The sequence below is a fragment of the Schistocerca gregaria genome, chromosome 4, assembly GCF_023897955.1.
Source record: "Schistocerca gregaria isolate iqSchGreg1 chromosome 4, iqSchGreg1.2, whole genome shotgun sequence".
Lineage (NCBI taxonomy): Eukaryota > Metazoa > Arthropoda > Insecta > Orthoptera > Acrididae > Schistocerca > Schistocerca gregaria.
Window position 1 is genome coordinate 350,501,717 of NC_064923.1, and position 26,128 is coordinate 350,527,844.

General features: G+C 42.1%; 1 protein-coding gene across 1 annotated transcript in view; it reads left to right on the forward strand.

Annotated features, from left to right (window-relative positions):
- Positions 1-6,070: 6,070 nt before the first annotated feature.
- Positions 6,071-26,128, forward strand: part of LOC126268023 (trophoblast glycoprotein-like) — an 83,439-nt gene continuing 63,381 nt past the window's right edge. Inside the window, exon 1 of the mRNA XM_049973440.1 lies at positions 6,071-6,136. Coding sequence (XP_049829397.1) covers positions 6,134-6,136 — 3 coding nt within the window. The 5' untranslated portion in view covers positions 6,071-6,133. The remainder of the gene's footprint in view (positions 6,137-26,128) is intronic.

Genomic DNA, 26,128 nt, shown 5'->3' on the forward strand with positions numbered 1-26,128 from the left:
TTAGGTCGGTTACTGGTGCTGTAATGACAGCTTATCAGGATTTAAGTGAGTTTGAACGTGGTTTTATAGACGGCACACGAGATGGGATACAGCATGTCCGAAGTAGCGATGAGATGGAGATTTTCCCTTGCGACCATTTCACGAGTGTGCCGTGAATATCAGGAATCCGGTAAAATATTAAATCTCCGATATCGCTGCTCCCGGAAAAAGATCCTGCAAGTTGGAACCAATGACGACTGAATAGAGTCGTTCAACGTGACAGAAGTGCAACCCTTCCGCAAATTGCTGCAGATTTCAATGCTGGGCCATCAACGAGTGTCAGCGTGCGAACCATTCAACGAAAATGATTGATATGGGTTTTCGGAACCAAAGGCCCACTCGCATACCATTGATAAATGCACGACACCGACGCTTAGCTTTACGCCTCGCCTGGGCCCGTCAACAGCGACATTGGACCATTGAAGACTGGAAACATGTTGCATGGTCGGACGAGTCGCGATTCAAATTGTATCGAGCAGATGGACGTGTGCAACCTCATGAATCCATGGACCCTGCATGTCATCAGGGGACTGTTCAAGCTGGTGGAGGCTCTGTAATGGTGTGGGACATGTGCAGTTGGAGCTATATGGGACCCCTGATACGTCTGGATACGACTCTTACAGGTGACACGTACGTAAGAATATAGTCTGATCATCTGCATCCATTCATGTCCATTGAGCGTTCAGACAGAATTGGGCAATTCCAGTAGAACACTGCAACACCCCAAACGTCCAGAATTTCTACAGAGTGGCTCCAGGAACACTCTTCTGAGTTTAAACACTTCCGTTGGTCACCAAATTCCCCAGACATGAATGTTATTGAGCATATTTGGGGTGCCTTGCAAACGCGTTGTTCAGAAGAGACCTCCACCCCTCGTACTTCACGAATTTATGGACAGCCCTGCAGGATTCATGGTGTCAGTTCCCTCCAGCACTACTTAAGAAATTAGTTGAGTCCATGCCACGTCGTGCTGCGATACTTCTGATTGCTCGTGAGGCCCCTACATGATGTTAGGCAGGTGTACCAGTTTCTTTGGATCTTCAGTGTTTACAAGTGGTGTTAGGATGGCTAGACGTGGACGAAGTTGGGTGGTAGTACAGAAGGAAAGGCAGCTTGCAGATACAATAATAAATCCTTTATTGCTGTTTGCTGACGTTCATTGGACTTTGATGCGGTTAGTGTTGATGGCTAACGCGGCAAATACATCATTACTGCGTCTCTGGCAGTGTGCCACCGCTAGAGCTGTGTGAGAGAAATCTCTCGTCGGCGGTGGTCCATAGCGTGGTCAGCCCCGCAAAAACGAATGTTCCTGTGAATATGCTGGGCTATGTCTCTCCCCCAGTGACAAAAGGCATGGCATCGGCATGGGAGGGGACGACTTGATCTCCCACATCGCAGTTCCGAGAACGCGACAGCGCAGAGCCGTCCGAGTGTCCAGGTGTTCGGGTGGCAGACGGAGATTTGACGTCGGGCAACGGTGGACAGCATCATAGTCACATCGCTGATCAACACATTTTGGACCTCATATTATTGCCCATCTGTTCGAGCACGACGAGCTTATCTAGCTGGATTTAAATGCAGCTGCTTCTCCTGACTATGCGGAAGGGGCCGTGTTTGTGTGTCACTCGAGAATGTCTGGAACAGAGTCCAATGTCTGAGGTTCGGCTGTTATCACTCAGTAGTCGGTCAAACAACAGAACCTTGCTGAAGGCTGGTTCACTATCTGGTCGTTGACTTTTGGAGGCAGAAGTATGGGTCCACCACCAGATCACTGACTTCCAGAAAGGAAGCAGCTCACTATTGCTGAGTTGTTGAACTTTCAGTGTGTCGTCCGATGGTGCCCAATATCCAGGTCCTAGCACTCTGTCTTCGCCTCTGAGCACTGCCATGGTCCATCTCGTTGCATTTCCTGGCACCATAACAAAAATCCGGCGCTCCAGAATGCTGTTGAAAACTGGCTGTAATATAAACTTTGTACACTACCGACAAAAAAAAATTAGTACACCTAGAACGTCGACGTCGATTTTGATCCGATGACGGCGTATGACAGCTGAGTAATAGTAGATATATTGATAATGTCGTCCATCAACAGAGCGTATTAGCATAATTACAAGGGCACTGTCTGTGTCTACCCTTTAATAGTTCTCACAGACAGAAGGCTCAAAATGTGTGCAAACGTGTGAAGCAAGCAGGTAACCACCCCTTGGACACGATCTCATGCTTCCTACAGCCAAATGAGCGAGTTTGAAAAAGATTTTTAACTCTGGCTTCAGAGTGACAGAATAGTTATTTCGGAGAACTGTCACAAAAACTGGACGTGCTGCATCAGTCGTGCAATGATACTGGTGTTAGTGGCTACGTGAATATTCTAACGCAAATAGACGAGATTCTGGGCGTCCATACAGCACAGATGCCCACCAGGAACGCCGTATTGTAAGGGCAGCAGAGCAAATCGCGCAGCTACCACAGCGCAGATAAGAGGTCTTGTGAGGCCAGACGTGTCAACACGGACTGTTGCAATCCTATTATCTGCAGTGGAACTATAGGCACTCATGCCTCTAGTCCTCTTCCACTCATGCCACAGCATCGACGTGCACGGCTTGACTGGTGCCGTCAGAGAATCACTTGGAAGGTGGAATAGCGTGCCGTGGTCTTCAGCGATGAATGTATATTCTGCCTGCGCGCAAGTGTTGGCTGTTTGCACATACGGTGTAGACCTGGTGAACACTGTCTCGTAGAGGGCATTCGTCCAAGACACACTGCCTCCCCCCCCCCCCCCTCCTAGCCCTAGGCCTTATGGTTTGGGGTACACTCTCGTACACCTTTGGTGTTTCTGGAGGGGACGCTAACCAGCTCTCGATACGTGCAGAATGTTGTTAGACCCGTTCTTTTGCTGTTCTTGCAACAGGAACGTGACGTTTTGTTGCAACAGTATAATGTTCCCCCACACATTGCCGTGAAACTCAACGTGCTCAGCAAGACGTGTAGCAACTTCCGTGGCCAGCACGATCTCCGGTATCGTCTCCAATCAAGTACGTGTGCGATATAATGGGATTCGTGCGACTTGTCAGCCAACATCTCTTGCAGAGCTACGTAAACAGGTCGAGCAGGTGCGGCACAACTTATTCCACTATCGCATTCCCCATCAACTAGATGCCAGAGTCCGGCCTGCGTTGTTGCCTGTGGAGGCTACGCCACGTACTAATATGCATGCTGTAGCATGGATCGATACCTAGTTCCTCAGAACCACTTGTGCTATTGATCTGTAAATGTAATCACTTTATGCACTCCATATGCATTGTTGCAACAATAAATCTTGAGTGAATTGGAAACCTTTAAAAGGATATGATAATTTTTTTCCAGCTGCGTATTTACAATATGAGTCCACTACCTCACTCACAGTGCACTTGGTTCTTTATACTATTTACACTTTTCTTGCGACTTCACTAGCACTCACATATGGAATTTTTGGTTCATTACTGACCCTGTCCTCTATCACACACTTCCTCGTTGAGACTGTTTTAATCGTATGAACCTGTAGGCTGAAGGTTGGCACGGATGGAAGTTGCCAAGCTTTCCAATTGAATTAATAGTAAGCAAAGCCTATGATGGGTAAAATCAAGCAGACAACAGAGGTTCAGGTTCCTATAGTTACTAGTTGTAAATCATATTTCTTCGGGGAACAGAGTAGTGTTGCAATAGACACACATCAGAGCCTTAGACACAGAGCTGGGTCCCAAGCGTTGACTGCTACTGGACAACGTCCTACCTCTTCAGCAAGTCAGCTGAAGTAGCCATTTCTCTACTGGTGAATTTCCACGTGTCAGTGAACTGAGACCCAGATCAGCTGCCGGCCGCTGTGGTCGAGCGCTTCTAGGCGCTTCAGTCCGGAACCGCGCTGCTGCTACGGTGAGAGGTTCGAATCCTGCCTCAGGCATGGCTGTATGCGATTACCTTAGGTCATTTAGGTTTTAGTTCTAAGTCTGTGGGACTGATGACCTCAGATGCTAAGTCCCATAGTGCTTAGAGCCATATGAACCATTTGAACTTTCTAGAATGTTTTAATTTAAAGTCTGAAATCGGATAACGAATGACAAAAGAAATATTTTTTTCTTCTGATATAATTACAAATTCTCGCTTGGTTGTACTGACAAACCGTGCGTCTTGCCAAATGTCATGATTCTAGGTCAATGGGAAGTACCGTATAAGTTTGCTGAGTTTTCCAGTATCAAAATATGTGACATAAATGGCCGTATCTTTTCATTGAATTGACGTAGAAGCTTAAAAGCTTTACGTCGGCAAGGGACCATCGATCTCAATATGTGACGTACAATTGTATTTGATACGTCTACTCGTTCCTGAGAAAAAGGGTTCTTAACAGTCGGACAGACAGACAGACAACAAAGCGATCATATAACGGTTCTATTTCTAAAGATTGAGACACGTAACTCTAAATAGGAAAGAAAAAAGTCGATGGTATGACCACATCAAAGGGATGCCACCTGAGAGGTTGCTATGGCAACTATGGCAAACATTACATTGTAATCAAACTGGAAGACGGGATCCAGGACAGCCAATGAAGAGATGGAAACAACAGTTCTGTTGAATTCTCTTGGCTTCAAAACGGGCCAGCAGCTACTCCTAGAAATGAAAGAAGAAGAAGATAATAATCAAGAGAGTGAAGGACGGTATATGATCGAGCAAGACTGGGTCGACTCGATCTTCATCAAGACAGAGCTACAGTCAATCAGGGTAACGTTGTACCATTTTTACCGTTTTTGAAAACTGTAGACGCAACGTAAATTACAAATTGCTACAGACATTGTAACATTTTACATCTATAGTCGCTGAGCGCTTGGAAAAGGGAAACTATAGACTAACTATCCCTAACAGAATAAAATTTCAGTTTTAATGCTAGTACAAGGTTACACTGCCAATCAGGATACCTTCAGACCAGTCTTAAAAACAAGGAATTTTTCATATATCTAATGCTCTGCGTAGATTTAGATCGCAGCAGAAGGTACTCATGTGTTGATAGGAAGTGAAAACAGAGTGTTTATTTTTCAATACTGCACATTCACTATGAAATATCAAGATATCCGTATCGTCCTGGTATTGTTCAACTTTAAATCACTGTCACCAAAATCTCTCTTCACAGCCAACGAAATTCAAGGATGATCACAAGCCTTTGAGCAATTTGGAAAGAAGCTGAAATATTGACCATAAATAAGAGGCAATAAAACTATTATTTTCAGTACAAAGTAATGCAAGCAGGTAGCGCAGCAGCTATTTGAAACAAAAGTAGTAAGTGCTACAAAACACCCTAACTGGTAAAAAATTACCATTATTGATGTAAGCAAAATATCAGAAGCTTGTTAAAATCAACGATTTCTCACAAAGTGGACTGTGAATCCAACAATAACGGTCATAACTTATAAAATACTACACAAATAACAGGGCTGTTTATGAAACTGAACAAATAGTTTACTTCCCCTTCCTTATTTTGTAAAGGGCACAATTTATGTGGCGAACACAAGTCAAATATTATGGCCCAATTCGACTAAAACAACACGTGAGAGGAGGATCGGACTGAAAAAAAGAATCATTGTTGCAAAAAGCAACGCCCACGAGTGTGATATTGAAAAAACAGAGTTTTGACGTCCTAAATGTTACAGCATCACCATTACCCTTATCACCCCATTTGCAACTTGTTCATCCGAAATCGCTATTTGATCTATCCATTGAGTAAATAGTCTCGTAAACTTCAAAACTGACGTGATTCATTGTTTAAGTATCACTTACAGATCCATGTGCAGATTTCTGTTGCGATTCATATTTCACCGTGATATATGTAATAGCCACGCAAATGGAAGGGATTTTACCCATATTTACACCTCTGCCTGACTTCATTACATCGCTAACGGTTCGTTTGGCTGGAATGAGTAAGCACGCAGATTATCCTGTCATAAATGGCTCATGCTAGGCGAAGCCATCAAACCGTTATCAGTGCTGTCGCTCGGATAAGATAAAAGTGTCAGAGGTGTTCAGTTGGTAGGGGACGGTCGCGGGGAGAAGCTCACCGCCTGCATTCAGAATGGTGAGTAATCTGGCGTTTGGTACGCACAGAATTCTCTTACTTACCGCGTGATTTTGATAGCCATGACTTTAACGATCTACAGCAAGAATTATATTTGTCTGTCAAACCTCTGGTATAAGAACTTTAGAAAGTATCCTTCCAAGAAACGACGCCGTCCAATGGTAGAAACAATTGCAACGTAAGAAATCGCCTGGAAAGTATATAAATTTCAAAGCATACATACGATGAAACAGCTGATGAGATAAAGTTATTATTTCAGTAAGTGCTTTCCATTATTTAAGGAAGCAGCTAACAAGTACTCTTTTGGTAAGACACTGTCCCAAAGTAACTATTTTTCACCTCCATAAATCGTTAATTGGTCATATACTAGTAATAGATAACGTAAAGCATTTGTGTTTTGTGTTTTGTATTCTCGAGCGCTTCTCTTATTTAAAGAAACATTATTACTGTTCTGTTCCTTTATACTGCATCAGCGTGTGCATCGGAGACAGCACAGCACAGTAATCTCTGAACATTTTCCGTTCTGTTTTGGAAAGAAAATATCGCTGACGTATTACAATGCGTATTCAACAACTCTTGTAGATGCTGGACGTTTTATCTTGCGAGACTTTATTTTTACAAAATTCACTTTCTGTTCACATTTGACTAAATTCACTGTTGTCCCAGCAACAGGAGGCTTGAATAACGTCCGTTGAGTCATTCGACACACGAAATTGGAGGTACGTCGTATATAGCTACTTCTACGTACGGAAGGATCGTTGCACATGGTACACAGCTTCAGGGATATAAATACACAACATATTCAACATACAGCTGTGTAAAATTACGAAATATTACGTGTGTCTTGAACTTTCTGAAAAAATAGTAAAATCATATGGAAGGCTGTAGCTATGATTGCATTACCACAGGAGAAACAGTAACACGGTTTCTCATAAAATAGAAACAAATAGAAACCTAATTCTCTCATACAAAACGCATGTAGCGGAACTAACGTGGATAGTTCCAGTGGGGTAGTACGGATAAAGATTAAACTTAACGACCAGAATGAATTAATGGTTGGTTCCTTTTACCGACCCCCTGACTCAATTTCTGAAAGGTTCAATGAAAATTTCAGTGTAAACTCAAATAGGTACCTTACCCATACTCTTATAATTGGTGGTAACCTCAATCTACGCTGGATATGTTGACGAAAATACATGTTCAGAGCCGGTGTTGGCTATAAAACACTGTAAAAAATAGTACTAAACACTTTTCCCGAAAACTATTTTGAGCAATTAGTTCAGGAGTCCACTTGAAGAATAAATGGTTGCGAAAACATACTTGACCTCTTACCAACAAACAATTCCGAGCAAACAGAGAGCATCATAAACGATACACGGATTAAGTGACCACAAGGCTGTTGTAACGAGATCCAATGCCTTAACATTCAAACCAAACTAATATAAGCGCAAAACATATTTATTTAAAAATTCAGATAAAAATTCGCTTGACGCCTTTCTAAGAGACACTCTCCCATTCCTTTCGAAATAATTATGTAAGAGTAGACCAGATGTGGCTTAAATTCAAAGAAATAGTGTCGACAGCAATAGAGAGATTAATTCATAAGGGGTGCAGCTGATCCTCCATGTTACACAGAACAGGTCAGAACACTGTTGCAGAAGTAACGAAGAAAGCATGTCAAATTTAAAAGAACAGAAAATCCCCAAGTCTGACGAAGTTTTGCAGAGGCTCTAAATTTAGCGCAGCTTTCAATACGAGATGTTTTTAATAGTTCCCACAACAGAACTCTGTCTAGAAATTTGTCGGAAAACGCAAATAAACTCTGGTCGTATGTAAAATACTGCGCGGTAAACAAGGTAATGTTATTAAAAAAAGTTTTGCGAAATTTCTTCAGCAAAGAAGACAAAACAAGTATTCCAGAATTCGAATCAAGAGATATCCTCGGCATATCGAAGAAACTCAAATTATTTAGTAAAGGCAAGTGTTTCGGTCCAGATTGCATAGCAATTAGCTTCCTTTCAGGGTACGCCGATGTAGAAGCTCCATATTTAGCAATGATACACAATCGCTCGCTCGAGAAAAGATCTGTAGCTAAGACTGGAAAGTTACAACGGTCTCACAAATACCCAAGAAAGAAAGTAAGAGTGATCCATTGAATTACAGGCTCATATCACAGATGTCAGTTTGCGGCGTCATTTCGAAAGAACATATAGTGTGTTCGAACATTATGAATTACCTCGAAAAAATTATCTATTGACACATAGGCAGCACGTGTTCAGAAAATATAGTTATTGTGCAGAAAAAGTGTGTGTTAATCTCTAAACTCCGATTCCCATCGATGTAAATTAATTTGAAACTGCAAGGGGCCAAGGGAAGCTGAATTTAGCTAACAATGTATCAAAAAAATTAAGGTAGTTGTGTGTTAGCTATGTATTGTGACAGTCCGTAGAATCCATGTCCTAAAACCTCCTTGACAAAACTCTAAATCTTTTATGAAAAGGATAATGCTTTACCCTCTTGTTCTGGAAGCAAAGCTTCAGACGTAATTGCTGCACAGCTCATGAATATAAGCGTTGATTTATAATACATGTATGAAATGTAACTGTGTTTTTCCTTATTTCTTACCTTTCCATGTGAAGTAGAAGAACTTAGCAATATAAAATGTTTGGTACAGTTGTTCTTTTGGCCATTTGTCTTTCGTTTGTTGTAATGGCGCACGGGCAGCCATTACGTAAAGACTGAAAACATTAATTATTTAGGGGCTTCACCTGGCAGTATAATTACAGTAAATATTTCCAAACGGTTTCTCCGCATACTTGAAATTCACTGCATTAAATCCAGACTGATTATAGTTTAGATTTAACAGATGACATATTTCAGAGCTCTAGCTGCATCAATATTAATATCTTTGCAGGTAATATCTTTTTCCTTGAAAAAGTGAAATTAATTTTTAACAAATGTAAGAAATGAAGATTTTTATTAACATTGGAACAATATAGCTACGTAGTTGTTTTAATCGACTCTCTCCGTAGCATTGTTTTATACCGCGCAATTTTAATACGATTTCTTAACAAGCAACACGTACAGTATATGCTGGGAGTGTAATGGCGCAGACAAGCGAACTTCCGCAAAGAGTTATTTCAATCTGTTTTCGCCTAAGTAGTGCATTTCATTGCTGCTAGCATACAAAGCTAGACACTAATACGAATAAGTAAATAATTATCAACGCAATTAAGGAGGAACGGAAGACATGTACTATAAAAGGAGGAGGCGGGGAGTCTCGTGTTTGCTATTACGCAGAATGGGTCGCTCAGGAGAACCCAGTGACTTCCAATGTAGACTAGTCATTGGCTGTACCTGAGTTATCGATCCATAAGGGACACTTCAACCATTCCAGAAACGTCCAGTGATTCGAAATTCTTCTTTCATCTGAGAAATGTTTCTTCAAACAGTCATCTAGTAGCTCTGCCATCAACTATGCCTCGTTGTCAGTCATTCTATTGCTAGTGTACTGATAGACGTAATGCCGTCAACGTTACTGCACTGTCACACAACGAAACTACATAATAATGACGAGAACAAAGGTCTATGAGGAAATATAGAACATATGCAATCCCTAAATCCAATTTTTGCTAGTCAAGTAGGTTGACTAACTAATTAGCACGCTCCACAGCGTCATGTCCAAGGAATGCATTTCTGGACAAGAGTTTCATCTCGTGGAAAGACCAGTTTGCCATCACGCACACGCGGAAATTGATTATAAAGATACTAAAACAAACAGGTAACGAATATCTTAACACGAATATTAACGAAGCATAATCATTAGATAATAAAAATAAAATTACGACGAAACAAAAAGCTCAATGGAGATGAAATGAACACTTCCCGCACCTCATCAACAACATTTATAGGAACATAGTCATCTTAGTGATAGTTTAAGATTATGAAGGCATACACCCTTAACGTTTGGATCCATGAGCGTTCGGACCGACGTTAATGCATGATGGGGGTCCCAGAAGCCCCACTTGAGATTTCTGCAAATATCGTTGTTTTTCAGCCTTGTTAAATTTCTTATGAAAACTTACTTTCATAAACAAGTGAATACAGTCTTATAAAACAAATCTGTAATTCGTTTATATTAGGAAAATATTAAAGAAAAGGTTTGGACATCAATGGCAATGGAGTAAATACCAATTTAACCTTTCTAATTTTATTACTTTGACAAATAATAACTTACATTAGCATTTATATAAAGTAGTAATAGTACACTAGTGAGGTGCTACACATACCAATATGCGTTAAGCATCCAGATACAAAATACAAAGAAAGAAAATGGCTAAGTTGCACGTTACATAGGCACAACAAAAATTGAGCTACAAACCATTTTATCCAAATAAAGAACAGACTAGGTCTACATATTACAGGAAACAGTCTTCAAAACGAAGCTCACTACGTTGATTGTACGTATTGTTCAAAACTTTGGATCAACTCTGACCAACTTTCCTTTCCAGTTCACGTGGACACAAAAAGCATTGTCTGGGAATTTTTCTTCGATTTACGATATCCATTTCGTGCACCCTTTTGACACCACATCTAGCCAGTGTTCGTAAGTTATTTCTTTACAAATTTGAAGTTTTGGCTCTGGACTCCATATGTGGATGTATAACACCTACGGCCAAGTCTCTCAAGAAAATCCTCTTTTATGTGATTTTCCATTGTGATACTCTGTATGTTGGTTTGCGAATAAACAGAAAACATTTATAGCTACAACACCCATTACATTAGCCCATAAAACCATCGGCAATCTTCTTGTCTGTCTTTTGCAAATGTAAGTAAGTACCAGTCGGTCGAACGCATCCACGCCTGATTTTGTTTTGTTATAAAATAAAACTATTTCTTGTTTCTTCTCCCTATGAGTCTCATCAACTGTGGCGTGTGATGCACGGAATTTAGCAGGACCACACTCTTGTTCTCCTTTGGTACGTAACTCACAATAGTCAAATCACCTCTGATTCAAAATGTTGAAGATAGAACCTCGCGTGTCTTACATGATTTCATTTCAGGTGGAATTCGTGGTTTGGTTTGGTGAAGAGCACTGACAGCTGTAATTTTATCCTTCGATAAATCTTGAAACAGGGAGACACTGTACATCGTGACATTGGTTGAGCTTCCTCTAAACGTCTTGCAATGATCTTTACCACACTAGCTGCAACATTAGGTTGCCCAGGGTGATCTGGGTTTTTTCTTGAGTGCAGTAGCACATCTATAGCGTATGATGTCAAAAGTCATAGAACTAGAATGTCTTTATTCCACATTTTCCTGGCTTGTTTGGAATCAATTCTAGAAATTTGCAACGCCATTTAAAAGAGACTAGCTGTTCCTCTATTGTGAAGCTCCCTCGTGGATGAGATCTTTGTCTACAATTGTTTATGAGTAGTTCCCATACATTACCAGCTTGGATCCTTGCTTTTCGAATGAGTCTATCATCGAACCTTAGGGTTCTCCATATTTCTTCAAACCTATTTATAGAAAAAGTTACCATATAAAAAGGGTTACCGATACAGTCGTGAAATAATTCCCCTATAGGGACATCCCAGGTTCTGTAATTGCCAGCTAATAGAAGAATTACGAAAAATCATTTATTTCCTCGTTTGTGACAATAGGCTATGTCTGATCTTTTATAGCTGCTGAGCGTCATCCTTCCAGATTCATGCAATGAACTATTTCATGCACAATATTGTTTTTGATGAAATAACGCCAAGCATCATTTGGCGTTTGAGTATTTGTTCCCCTATGAGGACCTGGGGAAACCTTCATCCTATTATTAGTAATCGCTCTGCTAGAAGGAGGTAGTGTTTTGTTTCAGTGAGGCCCGTCGCGTCCGATAAAAAAGTTTACAGGTTGGGCTGGATTGGCCACATAATTTGCATTTCCAGGCTTGGTTGAGCTTGGTACACTATTTGTATTTGCCGGCTGAAGTGTAGATTACTTGAATTTACAGGCTGAACTGTATTAGAAGAGCAGACTATCCTTAGTAACCCTACATCATTTACATCCTAACATTCATCACTACTTTCTTCAGATTCTGAGCAGCCCGACAAAGGTCTATATGGAGGATCAATCTCATCTTCGCAAGTAATACTAGATTCACATTTGTTGATGTTCATCTTATATCCTCCTTTCAAGACACTGTCCATTCCGTTCAACTGCTCTTCCAAGTCCTTTGCTGTCTCTGATAGAATTACAATGTCATCGACGAACCTCAAAGTTTTTATTTCTTCTCCACGGATTTTAATACCTACTTCGAATTTTTCTTTTGTTTCCTTCACTGCTTGCTCAGTGTACAGATTGAATAACATCGGGGAGAGGCTACAACCCTGTCTCACTCCCTTCCCAACCACTGCTTCCCTTTCATGCCCCTCGACTCTTATAACTGTCATTTGGTTTCTGTACAAATTGTAAATAGCCTTTTTCTCCCTGTATTTTACGACAGCCACCTTTAGAATTTGAAAGAGAGTATTCCAGTCAACATTGTCACAAGCATTCTAAGTCTACAAATGCTAGAAACGTAGGTTTGCCTTTCCTTAATCTTTCTTCTAAGATAAGTCGTAAGGTCAGTATTGCCTCACGTGTTCCAGTATTTCTACGGAATCCAAATTGATCTTCCTTGAGGTCGTCTTCTACCAGTTTTTCCATTCGTCTGTAAAGAATTCGTGTTAGTTTTTTGCAGCTGTGACATATTAAACTGATAGTTCGGTAATTTTCACATCTGTCAACACCTGCTTTCTTTGGGATTGGAATTATTATATTCTTCTTGAAGTCTGAGGGTATTTCGCCTGTCTCATATATCTGGCTTACATGATGGTAGAGTTTTGTTAGGCCTGCTCTCCCGAGGCCGCCAGTAGTTCTAATGGAATGTTGTCTACTCCCGAAGCCTTGTTTCGACTCAGGTCTTTCAGTGCTCTCTCAAACTCTTCACGCGGTATCGTATCTCCCATTTCATCTTCATCTACATCCTCTTCCATTTCCATAATATTGTCCTCAAGTACATCCCCCTTGTATAGACCCTCTATATACTCTTTCCACCTTTCTGCTTTCCCTTCTTTGCTTAGAACTGGGTTTCCATCTGAGCTCTTTCCTCCAAATGTCTCTTTAATTTTCCTGTAGGCAGTATCTATCTTACCCCTCATGAGATAAACCTTGACATCCTTACATTTGTCCTCTAGCCATCCCTGCTTAGCCATTTTGCACTTCCTGTCGATCGCATTTTTGAGACGTTTGTATTCCTTTTTGCTTGCTTCACTTAATGCATTTTTGCATTTTCTCCTTTCATCAATTAAATTCAGTATCTCTTCAGTTACCCAAGGATTTCTTCTAGCCCTCATCTTTTTACCTACTTGATCCTCTGCTGCCCTCACTATTTCATTCCTTAAAGCTACCCATGCTTCTTTTACTGTATTTCTCTCCCCCCATTCCTGTCAATTGTTCCCTTATGCTCTCCCTGAAACTTTATACAACCTCTGGTTCTTTGAGTTTATCCAGGTCCCATCTCCTTAAATTCCCACCTTTTTGCAGTTTCTTCAGTTTTAATGTACAGTTCATAACCAATAGATTGTGGTCAGAGTCCACATCTGCCCCTGGAAATGTCTTACAATGCAACAGTAGTCATTACAAAAACGTCACAGGCACCCTTATTCATAGGCTGCCAGAAAAACCCTCGCTAAAGCATTAGATTAAAATAAGCCTCAAAAGCTCCCTTCATGAATTATGTGCACAGCATAAAGAAAATACCGTTTTCATAAAATCTGTGCTCTATTAAATAAAATTTTGTCTTGTTTCTTAAAGCTAAACGTATTTCCAAGGATTACAGAAAACAGGGTCCAATTATATTTTAATATGATTAAAGGGATGACTAATTCACTCTTGGGCCTGAAAGACCCTCATCATGCATCCAAGGTTTAATGTCGTATCTGTTGCCAATATTGCCGGTTACCTGTTGCGTTAAGTTTGTGTTCAAATGTTATAGATGAAAAATGCAATAGCTAAATAATTAAGTATCAGATAAATTACATACTTCACTGACACTACTCTCTTCAGCGACGAACTGGTAATACTGAAGAACGCCATTTTATAATCGACAAAAATGTGGACATTTATTTAATTTATTAGATACATCAAAGTTAATCTACAGTTATCTTTACACTGCTGGTAATGAAAAGTAGAAGGATCACGAAATTTCTCTTTAAACACTAAACATACAAATGATGCTGCATACTCGCACACTAATGAAGAGTTATAATACTCGTACTTCTCGGTGGCTCAGCGGCCTAATATTAGTGCTCCGTTGGACCACAGTTTGGCGATTTGAGTATTCCTAACCTATCCCAGCAAACGGGTACCTACAAATTAACCGTGGAATTAGAATCACCTGTCGTTATTGCCAAATCTTTACATCATTGGGAAGTGAAGGATAGTTTAAAGACAGACTGAAACGTTCCATGGTCCGAAACTGGAATTCGATTTCGCGACATTTTAGTTTCCAGGCTCGTACCTTCTGCCAAAACCATCACGCCTGGCAATTAAATGGAAGAAAACCGTTACCAGGATGTACCGGTACATCAACCGTTAAATGGCAAGCAAACCCCACAAGATGATAATTGGATTTTTTAATGCTAAATAAGAAATTAAACTACCTAGAATGATTCTTCTGTGTGAAATTTTGGATGCAGAAATGACAGCGCGTTAGTAAAATTCTGCGAAAAAAATATGCTTGGCCATAATAAATTAATTCAAAAGAAAGCAAATACGGCAAGGGCTAAATGGAAATAATAAACCCAACTAACTACACTGTTTCACAAGTAAAGAATTTTTTTTTAAATAAAAGCGTCACACTCCACACAGTTTCATGTTAATAATCTTGATAAATAGAATCATTTTCAACGAACTGGCTCCATTGATAGAAAATATATGATACTGCAGTGCCTGTGTTATAAGAAGTACGATCGTACTTCTTAACAACATAGGCACTGCAGTACTGTATTTATCCACTGCTGCTAGGCAGCGACTTTCAATTAAAATGTCCTCCTCCTGTATGCGATTTACATAACGGTTACGACAGCTGGTTGTGACGCAAGAAAGGCGGCGTATGGTTTAGCCGCGGGTCTTGAATGAATAGCCAATACGGTTAGGATGATAATTAGCGTAAAGCGGGAAATCCGGGCTTGAGCCCTAGTGCGGCACAGATTTTCATTGTCGTCGTTCTATTATACATCTGATGCTTGCCTCAGTAAAGATCACTGAGGGTTAGGTTATCATGATTTTTTGTAGGGATCTCATACTTGTAGATTATCATCTCTGGTCGGATAAACGCGTATTCTTGTCATGAGTATCTATCAAAAATATTTGAAGGACGGCGAAATCGCGAGTGGGCGACAAGAGTAGCACGTCCATGCGTCATCATCCCAGTTCATTGAATTTTCCAGTTCTAGAGTGCACTGATGTGGATCGCAGTGGTTAATGAGTTTAAACGATCTTCATCAAACTCCGAGGCTTCCCCACTCTGTAAATCAGGTCAGGTGAGAATCTGTGGCAGGTGTGATTACAGAGTATAATACAGGTGCAAGTACAAGTGTTTCGGAGCACACCGTTCAGGACCCGTCGTTGAACAGCGCACAGCGCTCAACTGGTTTAAATCATATCTAACTGGAAGAATGCAGAAAGTTGAAATAAGCAGTTCACATAATAGGCAAGAAACTGGTGATTTCTCAAACTGGGGAACAATAAAGAATGGGGTGCCGCAGGGTTCGGTCTTGGGTCCTCTGCTGTTCTTAATATGTATTAATGACTTGCCATTCTACATTCACGAAGATGCAAAGCCGGCACTTTTTGCCGACGATACAAGTATAGCTATCACACCCAACAGACAAGAATTAACTGGCGAAATTGTAAACGATGTTTTTCAGAAAATCATTAAGTGGTTCTCTGCAAATGGGCCCTCATTGAAAAAACACAGTACATACAGTTCCACACATCAGATGGAATGACACCATTAATAAATACAGACTTCAATCAGAAATCGGTAACTGTAGTAGAATATTCAAAATTTCTAGGTGTATGCACTGATGAGGGGTTGAACTGGAAAAAACACACTGAAGATCTGCTGAAACGTTTGAGTTCAACTACTTATGCTATTAGTGTCACTGCAAATTTTGGCGATATACATCTCAGTAAATTAGCTTACCACGCCTATTTTTCTTCTCTACTTTCGTATGGCATAATATTCTGGGGTAACTCATCATTGAGTAAAAGAGTGTTCATTGCACAAAAGGGTGTAATCAGAATAATTGCTGGAGCTCATCCACGATCATCCTTCAGACACTTATTTAAAGAGCTAGAGATCTTCACTGTGGTCTCACAATATACACTCCTGGAAATGGAAAAAAGAACACATTGACACCGGTGTGTCAGACCCACCATACTTGCTCCGGACACTGCGATAGGGCTGTACAAGCAATGATCACACGCACGGCACAGCGGACACACCAGGAACCGCGGTGTTGGCCGTCGAATGGCGCTAGCTGCGCAGCATTTGTGCACCGCCGCCGTCAGTGTCAGCCAGTTTGCCGTGGCATACGGAGCTCCATCGCAGTCTTTAACACTGGTAGCATGCCGCGACAGCGTGGACGTGAACCGTATGTGCAGTTGACGGACTTTGAGCGTGGGCGTATAGTGGGCATGCGGGAGGCCGGGTGGACGTACCGCCGAATTGCTCAACACGTGGGGCATGAGGTCTCCACAGTACATCGATGTTGACGCCAGTGGTCGGCGGAAGGTGCACGTGCCCGTCGACCTGGGACCGTAGGATCCTACGCAGTGCCGTAGGGGACCGCACCGCCACTTCCCAGCAAATTAGGGACACTGTTGCTCCTGGGGTATCGGCGAGGACCATTCGCAAACGTCTCCATGAAGCTGGGCTACGGTCCCGCACACCGTTAGGCCATCTTCCGCTCACGCCCCAACATCGTGCAGCCTGCCTCCAGTGGTGTCGCGACAGGCGTGAATGGAGGGACGAATGGAGACGTGTCGTCTTCAGTGATGAGAGTCGCTTCTGCCTTGGTGCCAATGATGGTCGTATGTGTGTTTGGCGCCGTGCAGGTGAGCGCCACAATCAGGACTGCATCCGACCGAGGCACACAGGGCCAACACCCGGCATCATGGTGTGGGGAGCGATCTCCTACACTGGCCGTACATCTCTGGTGATGTCGAGGGGACACTGAATAATGCACGGTACATCCAAACCGTCATCGAACCCATCGTTCTACCATTCCTAGACCGGCAAGGGAACTTGCTGTTCCAACATTACAATGCACGTCCGCATGTATCCCGTGCCACCCAACGTGCTCTAGAAGGTGTAAGTCAACTACCGTGGCCAGCAAGATCTCCGGATCTGTCCTCCATTGAGCATGTTTGGGACTGGATGAAGCGTCGTCTCACGCGGTCTGCACGTCCAGCACGAACGCTGGTCCAACTGAGGCGCCAGGTGGAAATGGCATGGCAAGCCGTTCCACAGGACTACATCCAGCATCTCTACGATCGTCTCCATGGGAGAATAGCAGCCTGCATTGCTGCGAAAGGTGGATATACACTGTACTAGTGTCGACATTGTGCATGCTCTGTTGCCTGTGTCTATGTGCCTGTGGTTCTGTCAGTGTGATCATGTGATGTATCTGGCCCCAGGAATGTGTCAATAAAGTTTCCCCTTCCTGGGGCAATGAATTCACGGTGTTCTTATTTCAATTTCCAGGAGTGTATATATCTATATTCACTTATGAAATTTGTTACTAACAATCCGAACGAATTCAACAGTAATAGCAGTGTACATGGCTACAACACTAGGAGAAAGGTTGATCTTCACTACTCAGGGTCAAATCTAACTTTGGCTCAGAAGGGGGTAGATTATGCTGCCACAAAAGTCTTTGGTCACTTACCTAATACCATCAAAAGTCTGACAGATAGCCATATAGCATTTAAAAGGAAATTAAAAGAATTGCTTAATGGCAACTCCTCCCACGCATTAGATGAATTTTCGGTTATAGTAAGTGGGTAGTTTCCCCAACCTCACCAAAAAAATTAAAAATCTTGTCATGTAATATTTTGTGTAATGTAATATCTTGTATAGACACCTTTTATTACCCTGACACGTTCCACATCATTACGAAGTGTCGTATTCATGATCTCTGGAACAAGTACTAATCTAATCTAATCTAATCATGTGTTCCGCAGCAGACGATCCCAAACGTGTTCTCGTGTTCACCCAACTACATTGTCAGTTACGAAGCAGTGATCACGGGATCATCGAGAAGACTGGTCCGTGGATCAGCGGATACGTGTCGCCTAGTCGGATGATGAGGAGACGGATTTGGTGGAGTCCAGCATACTGGAGCGGTACTGGTGGCGAAAAGACGGTGGCGTAGGGTAGCATGTGACAGTCTGCTTGAGGCGACTATTCGAAGAGAACTGACTTTCTCTTGTTATACGGGTATTTTTTAGTTCCCCAGATAGCCGACTTGCATGGCTGGTGATTATGTGTTGTAGCAGAGTCGCTAAACCAACCGTGTCCACAGTCTGTGCCATCGATATGTCATTCTCTATCGATGGCGAAGATATATGAACACTCGATATCAATACGAACCACTGTGTTCCATGAAAATGAACTGGTTGCACTCCACCAAATATGCAATAGCGTCTGAAGATGAGGCAAATCGGTTTTAAACCACTGTTAGGACGGTACGTAAAACAAAAGTAAAATGTGACTGACAACTGTGTTTATTTCTCTTCATACGTAGTTAGCTACAGTGGCCTTCAACTGCAGCCAGCTATGTCACAAAAATGTGCGAGAATGCCTGCAACGTCGATATCGAAAGATCTGCTAGATTGAACAGGCACTAAAACAAGTGACAAGGTTGCAGTCCTTGCTACGATATGAGGAAACAGTATCTACGATATAGATAACTTGTAAGCTCAGTTTGCAACCTGTTGCTTGCTTCGTTTGTAATGCTTCCTCCAATGTCCCTCTTACGTGTCAGTAAAGCCTGTTCCTGGCTTACTGCATCTGTTTAGCAGGTACTACAACTTCACGTTTTTGGTCCGATTTTCTTTCGCTTTAGGTAACTGTACATAGATTCTTGTATGTTGTGAAACATTTTTTATTTATCTTCAAGTTATGCTCATTAAATCCTAGAAAGGTTATTCCTCCAACAATTATTACTTCGGCGAGGTCGTTTACACAAAGATCATGTGCAGGTGATGGTATCCTGACGTTTTTGATTCTGAATAAACGTGAAAAATCAAATTGATCACCGAATGTAGGATAACATAATAATTATCATGTAAAAGTTTATTAGGTTTTACCTTCTTCGTATGTTCAACACATTTCTCTCTTTATCATAGTATTTTTTTTTCAAATATTGTTTCTTTTCTTTACAGCTCTATAACTTCTGTCCTATAAGATTGTGAACTTGATGCCTAATTTGGCCTGGCATTCCTCTCTAGTATTAAATACATTCTGATAATCCACATTTGTGGTTAGGTGACTGGTGAGTTTGTTTCATTCCTGCATTGTACGAGGAGTGCTTTTTGAGTAAGTACCGTTTCGAAATTTAAAAAAAAAAGATGTGCTAAGATATCTCAACAATTTTATTTTTACATGAAAGCCTGTACCTTAATCTAATCACTGACGTCATTACAGTCTGATTCTTCCTATTCTTCCTTGCTTACGTTGTGTAGTGAGCGTTTAAGATGCCTCCGATAATCGTGAGTCCCGTTGACTGTGAAGTATGGGCTGTTATAAGATTTCTTAGTGCTAAAGGCCTAAAAACGATCGAAATTCATCGTGAGATCTGTGCAGTTTACGGACAAAACATTATAAATGATGGGATGGTTAGAAAGAGGGTGAGAGTATTTAAAGATGGCCGCACAAAAGTGCATGATGAACAACGGATGGGCGTCCTTCGGTCGTTAATGAAAGTTTGGAGCAGAAATGGACAATAAGGTGAGACAAAACAGACGCTTTACGATTTCCTCCTTGCGGGGTGACTTTCCTAATATTTCTCGTAATATTTTGTAAGGCATTGTGACCGAGCGCTTGAGTTACCGAAAATTGTGCGCACGTTGGATACCGAAAATATTGACGGATGTGCACAAAACCAAACGTTTTGACAGTGAATTCACTTTCTTTGAGCGGTACCACAACGACGGGTATGATTTATTAAGCCAAATTGTTACGGGCGATGAAACATGAGTGGCCTATGTCACACGAGAATCAAAGCAACAGACCATGGAAGTTGAGCAAGGGCATCGTTTTGCTGTAAGACAATGCCCGTCTGCATGTGGCGAATCAGACCAAAGATCTCATCACATATTTTCAATGGGAAACTCTAGATCATCCTCCGCACAGCCCCGATCTTGCGCCCAATGACTACCATCTGTTCCTGCACTTGAAGAAACACCTGGGCGGTCAGCGTCTTCAAGAGGATGACGAAGTCAAAACAGTGGTGTTGCAGTGGTTAACAAGCCGGGCGGCAGACTTCTATGAGGACGGTATTCAAAAACTGGTACAACGTTATGACAAGTGCCTCAATACTGACTGTAATTACGTAGAAATGTAGATTAAGGTTCAGGCTTTCATGTAAAAATAAAATTGCTGAGATATCCTAGCACGTCTTTTTTTTTATTTTCAAAACGGCACTTACTTAAAAAACACGCCTCGTACGTAGATTGACGCAAACGTTAGTCTGGTGCATAAGTTCGTAACGTTTTTGTTTTCCACGTTGGTACTCCGACTGCTATGGGCTTATTTATCGATTGTCGTTTTTTATTTGTAATTCACAGTTACTATTTGAAATTACATGTTGTCTTTTGGTCATTTAGAGATAGTGAGTGAGCTGTGGACGCTAGGAAGTGGAGTGCTAAGTGGAGAGATCGGAACATTTCCAACACGTTCTTCTGTTAAAAATCAATATAGGGGTGACAGAACCAGAGGCAGCCAGAAGCATTTGGCCCTGCATGCGGATAATGACACTGGACAGAGTCTTCTCGTTTGAAGGATCGTTTTCGCGTTAGTGACTCTCCCAATTCATGATGCCTTCTTAGTTTGATGAACGATTAAACACATTAATCATAATGATCCACATCAGTGTTCTGTAGAACTGGAAAATTTGATGAACTGGGATGATGAGGCATGGACGTCATACTTTTGTCGCCCACTCGCGGTTTCTCAGTCCTTCAAATAGTTTTGATAGATACTCACGACAAGAATACGCGTTTATCCGACCAGAGATTATAATCTACAAGTATGAGTTCCCTGCAAAAACTCGTGATATCATAACCCGCAGTAATCTTTATTGGGGCAAACAACAGCTTTATAATGCAATGACGACAATGAAATGCTGTGCCGGATCGGAACTCGAACCCGGATTCCCCACTTTAAGCTAGCGGTCGGCTTAACCACCGTACTACCGCAAACCTTTGTCGGCATTGTGATGCCTGAGTTTCTCCCGGCGTACACAATGTTCAAATAACCTGCGGGAATGCAGGCGGGTTACGTTGTCGACAGTGGCCGATATTTCGAATGGTGACAGCAATGTCATTTTCAAGGCAATAGTGCAGCAGGGAAGTGCTGTGCAAGGAAATTTAAAACCTCGCTTTGGAGAGCAATTCCGGAAAACTAACAAACACTAATACTAAACACTAGTGCCACCACACCAACCAAAGATTACCAACACCAGAAGTTACAGATAGCCGAAATTACTGAAAAACGAGTTAGATAGCGCTAACTCTATACCTCTGTTTTTTGTCTAGACAGACAGTAGGATTTCGCGCTGAATTTAAGTCAAAACCTCCGGATGACTTGTGGTAATACCGAGCTTACACCGAGCTTTGCGGCCTTTCTGCCTTACGCAAGGAGTGTTTCCAATAAGATTGGTCGTATTTTGTGAAAATATAATGTGAAATGTGTTTTACGACCTTCGTCTAAGATTAGGGTCCTTTTAGCTTCCGTTATGAATGACCTTGGTTTGCGAAAGATGGGTGTCTGTCGTATTCCTTGCAGCTGCGCCGTTTCGTGGACAAGTTATCAGGACTGTGGGGGATCGGTGTACTGAGCATAAACGTCACACACACCTACAACAGCAGAGCTTCTCGGCTATTTTTTTGATAAAATACAGTGTCGCCCTCAATAAAATATTTATTTAGAACGGTAACCTGTTTCGGTTAGAATGTGACCATCTTCAGACTCTTAATACCATGATGGTAGGCAGTGGCTGTGAACGGAGAAGGTGATATGGCTCCACGAACATCACCTGAGCAGTTGACCTTCGTGGGCTCGTAACACCTGCTCCGTTCACAACCACTGCCTACCATCATGGTGTTAAGAATCTGAAGATGGCCACTTTCTAACCGAAACCGGTAACCATTGCAAATAAATGTCTTATTTCAGTAGAGACTCTTTGTAACCCACTTTTGCCAGACTGCCGATTCTCCAAGAGAAACATTCTCAAAAATTACTAAATCGACTATTGCAGAACATTGTCTTGGCACCGGTCACTATATATAATATAACAACACTGGCACGCACCTCCAGCTATTGGTATGGTCTTGTTAAGCAAACAGTTGAAATTAAATTAGCAAGCAACCTTACTGCTTAGATTTTGCTAGGAATACTGCTCTCTCTCCTTCGTCAAAAAATGGAGGGACAGAGTTAATGCTACCTCACAAGTTGTTCAGTAATTTTCACTATCTGATGTCGCTCATCTTTGGGTAGTGTGGTGGCGCTAGTGTTTACAGTGTATATGTGTGTTATCGTGAATTGTTCTGCAAACTGAGGTTTCACATTTCTTAGCACAGCGTTTTTCTGCTACAGTTTTGCTTTGAAAATGACAGGGTAATCTCCTGTCGAAATCTCGACGGTTGTCGATGATGTCACTCGGCTGCATTCCCGTAAGTTATTTGACCTTTGTCAGCATTGCACTAGTTCAGGAAACATTTCTTCTGGAATCTGTGATACCATAATCTATGCCGTGTGGAACATTTTGAACTCTCTCGCGTATTTGTCACGTGTCACTGATTACGCCCTCTGATAGACGCTGAACTTTCGTAACTTCTAGCGTCAGTTCCACTATTTCGGTTACTTTCCTGAGGACATTAATTTTGCCGGCTATAAACGTCTTGTGACTTAAGTTTTGTTAATATTTTATGGCCAGTAAATACTGGAACTACAAATGCGGCCGCGCGGTTTGAGGCGCCATGTCACGGATTGCGCGGCCCCTCTCGCCGAAGGTTCGAGTCTTCCCTCGGTCATGGGTGTGAGTGTCGTTCTTAGCATAAGTTAGTTGAAGTAGTGTGTAAGTCTAGGGACCGATGACCTCAGTAGTTTCGTCCCTTAGGAATTCACACACATCTGAACATTTATAAACGCGTTTTTTACTGCTGTAGATTACAGCATGTGTACTTGCCTGTTGAGAAATGACACAATTAAATAGTAACTGTCGCTATAGAGAAAGAAACTAGTCAATGGCAGTGAAACCGTATTAAGACGATCAAGTACGTGTTTCAGCTCTTCAGATCGGAATCCTCCTTGCGCTGACCCTCTATGTGGCTTCTAGTAAACGGTCATTGTGTTTTGGGAAGCAAAAATTACATTAACTACTTATCTTCATTCCATAAATCTACGACTTGCTGCATCTACGAGGGTTTCCCAGAAAGGAAAGCACCACTTTTTTTTCTCTTTCAGCCGAAAACAATGCTACGAATGCGAAACGTTACGCGTGCATTGTTTGAAGTCTCCTGACAAGAGAACCTCCGCATCGCACCCCCCTCAGATTTAGTTATAAGTTGCCACAGTGGATAGGTCTTGAAAAACTGAACACAGATCAATCGAGAAAACAGGAAGAAGCGTGGAACTATGAAAAAATAAGCAAAATATACAAACTGAGTAGTCCATGTGCAAGATAGGCAGCATCAAGGAGAGACTGGGCTCAGGAGCGCCGTGGTCCCGCGGTTAGCGTGATCAGCTGCGGAATGAACTGTCCTTGGTTCAAGTCTTCCTTCGAGCGAAAAGTTCATTTTTTTATTTTCAGACAATTATCAAAGTTCATGCACTCACACATAATCAACTTCGCTCTCCAAAATTCCAGGACATGTTCAGATTTGCTTGGACATAGGCAGGATTTGACGGTCTACACACGGAAAAATTTGAAAACGTTAAAAATATATGTTTTGACAGAGCACAGGGGAAAGTGAGCGACTGTGAAACTGTTGGATCCATTTGTTGCAGTTTATGTGACAAACTCTTGAACAGAGACGTCAATGAACGAATGGACAGATCATAACTTTGCGAAAATAAAGAAAAGCTTTTCGCCTGAGGCAAAACTTGAACCAAGAACGTCTCGTACCGCAGCTGCTCACGCTAACCACGGGACCACGGCGCTCCTGAGTTCAGTGTATCCTTGATGTTGCCTATGTTGCACATGGTCTACTCAGTTTGTATATTTTGCTTATTTTTTCATAGCTCCTCACAACTTCTTCCTGTTTTCTCGATTGATCTGTGTTCAGTTTTTCAAGGCCTATCCACTGTGCCAACTCACTGGGCACAGTGGGTGAGGTCACCAGAAGGCGGTTCGGCGGAACTCCACGATTTGCAGCGGTCAGGGGGACCATCCACAGCTGTCATACCTGCCATTTTTCAGCAAGCTTCCACTTGTTTGGGCCATTCGTGGAAGACATTTTGAGGACGATGAGGAGGTGATCCACACAGTGAAGCACTGGCTCTGCCACCAGGACGGGGCATACACGCCCTTGTTTCGCGCTGGACGAAGGTCATAGAACAGGATGGAGATTACGTGGGAAAAGAGGATGTGTAGATAAAACACTATTTTTTCGTGTGTGTAATTATCATTATGTTCACTAAAGAATTGTTGGAGAAAAACAATGCAGTGCACTACTTTTGAGAAACCCTCGTAAAATAGTTGTCAGAGTGATCATTACATACATATGAGAGGACTATTTATCTGTTGTTCTCTCACTAACACTTGCTTCAATATTTCGAATGTATTATACGAAGGGCGTTAATACCTATTTTTTAACCACATAAATGCTTTCTGAAACGGAAGCAAGTAATTCGCCTTCGTCAGCCACAACAAGCAGTGTGGGAAACCGCACAGAGCGGCACGATAGACGGATTGCCTGCGAATCCCTCGCGCCTTGATGAACTAGCCTCATTTGTAGTCGCTGTTAAGTTTGCGCCAAGGCTCGCTTGCAATGCAGATGACCTCTGCGCTGCGAGATCGTTCGGGCCGGCGCTGATACCCGCCGGCGGACATCACGTGAGCGTTGCTTTGTTCCGTGCCCGTTCCTCGGCACTTCTCGCCGCCCCTTGAGTCACGAACGTTGCGCAACTTTCACTGCGGCTCGTTTCTCTTATCACCCATCTGTCGGAAATAGGACGCTTTGCGCGCCGGGCTAGGAAGTTTCTCAAACGGGCCCGCAACCTGTTTACCGTGTTGACGCACAGTTTTTCTTAGCAACACACCTAGTGGCGTAGTGGGCATGTGTCTTACACCAAATTCTGTTCCTCAGGGTTCGCTCCTGATTGACTCTATACCGAAATCAGAATGACAAAACGACTGACAGCTAATTGTGTACAGGACGGCTACCACACCAATCACCAGTCAGGAAATGGATTTGTTAGCGCCATCCGTTCTTTTTACCATTGTCATATCACTCTGCTACCTCGGGTATCAGTTACCATACTATATTGTGGACATCCACTGTGGTTAGTAATGCTATTATGATTCGTGTTCGATGTGTCTGTTGTTTCTCTGTTGTGTTTATTTACACAACAGAGTCTGCAGCTCCGAAAAGTAACAGGACGAGCTGAACCAAAACAAGACATTAACGGGGAGCGCTGGGATGTGTCCATGCGGATGCAGAAGCGTA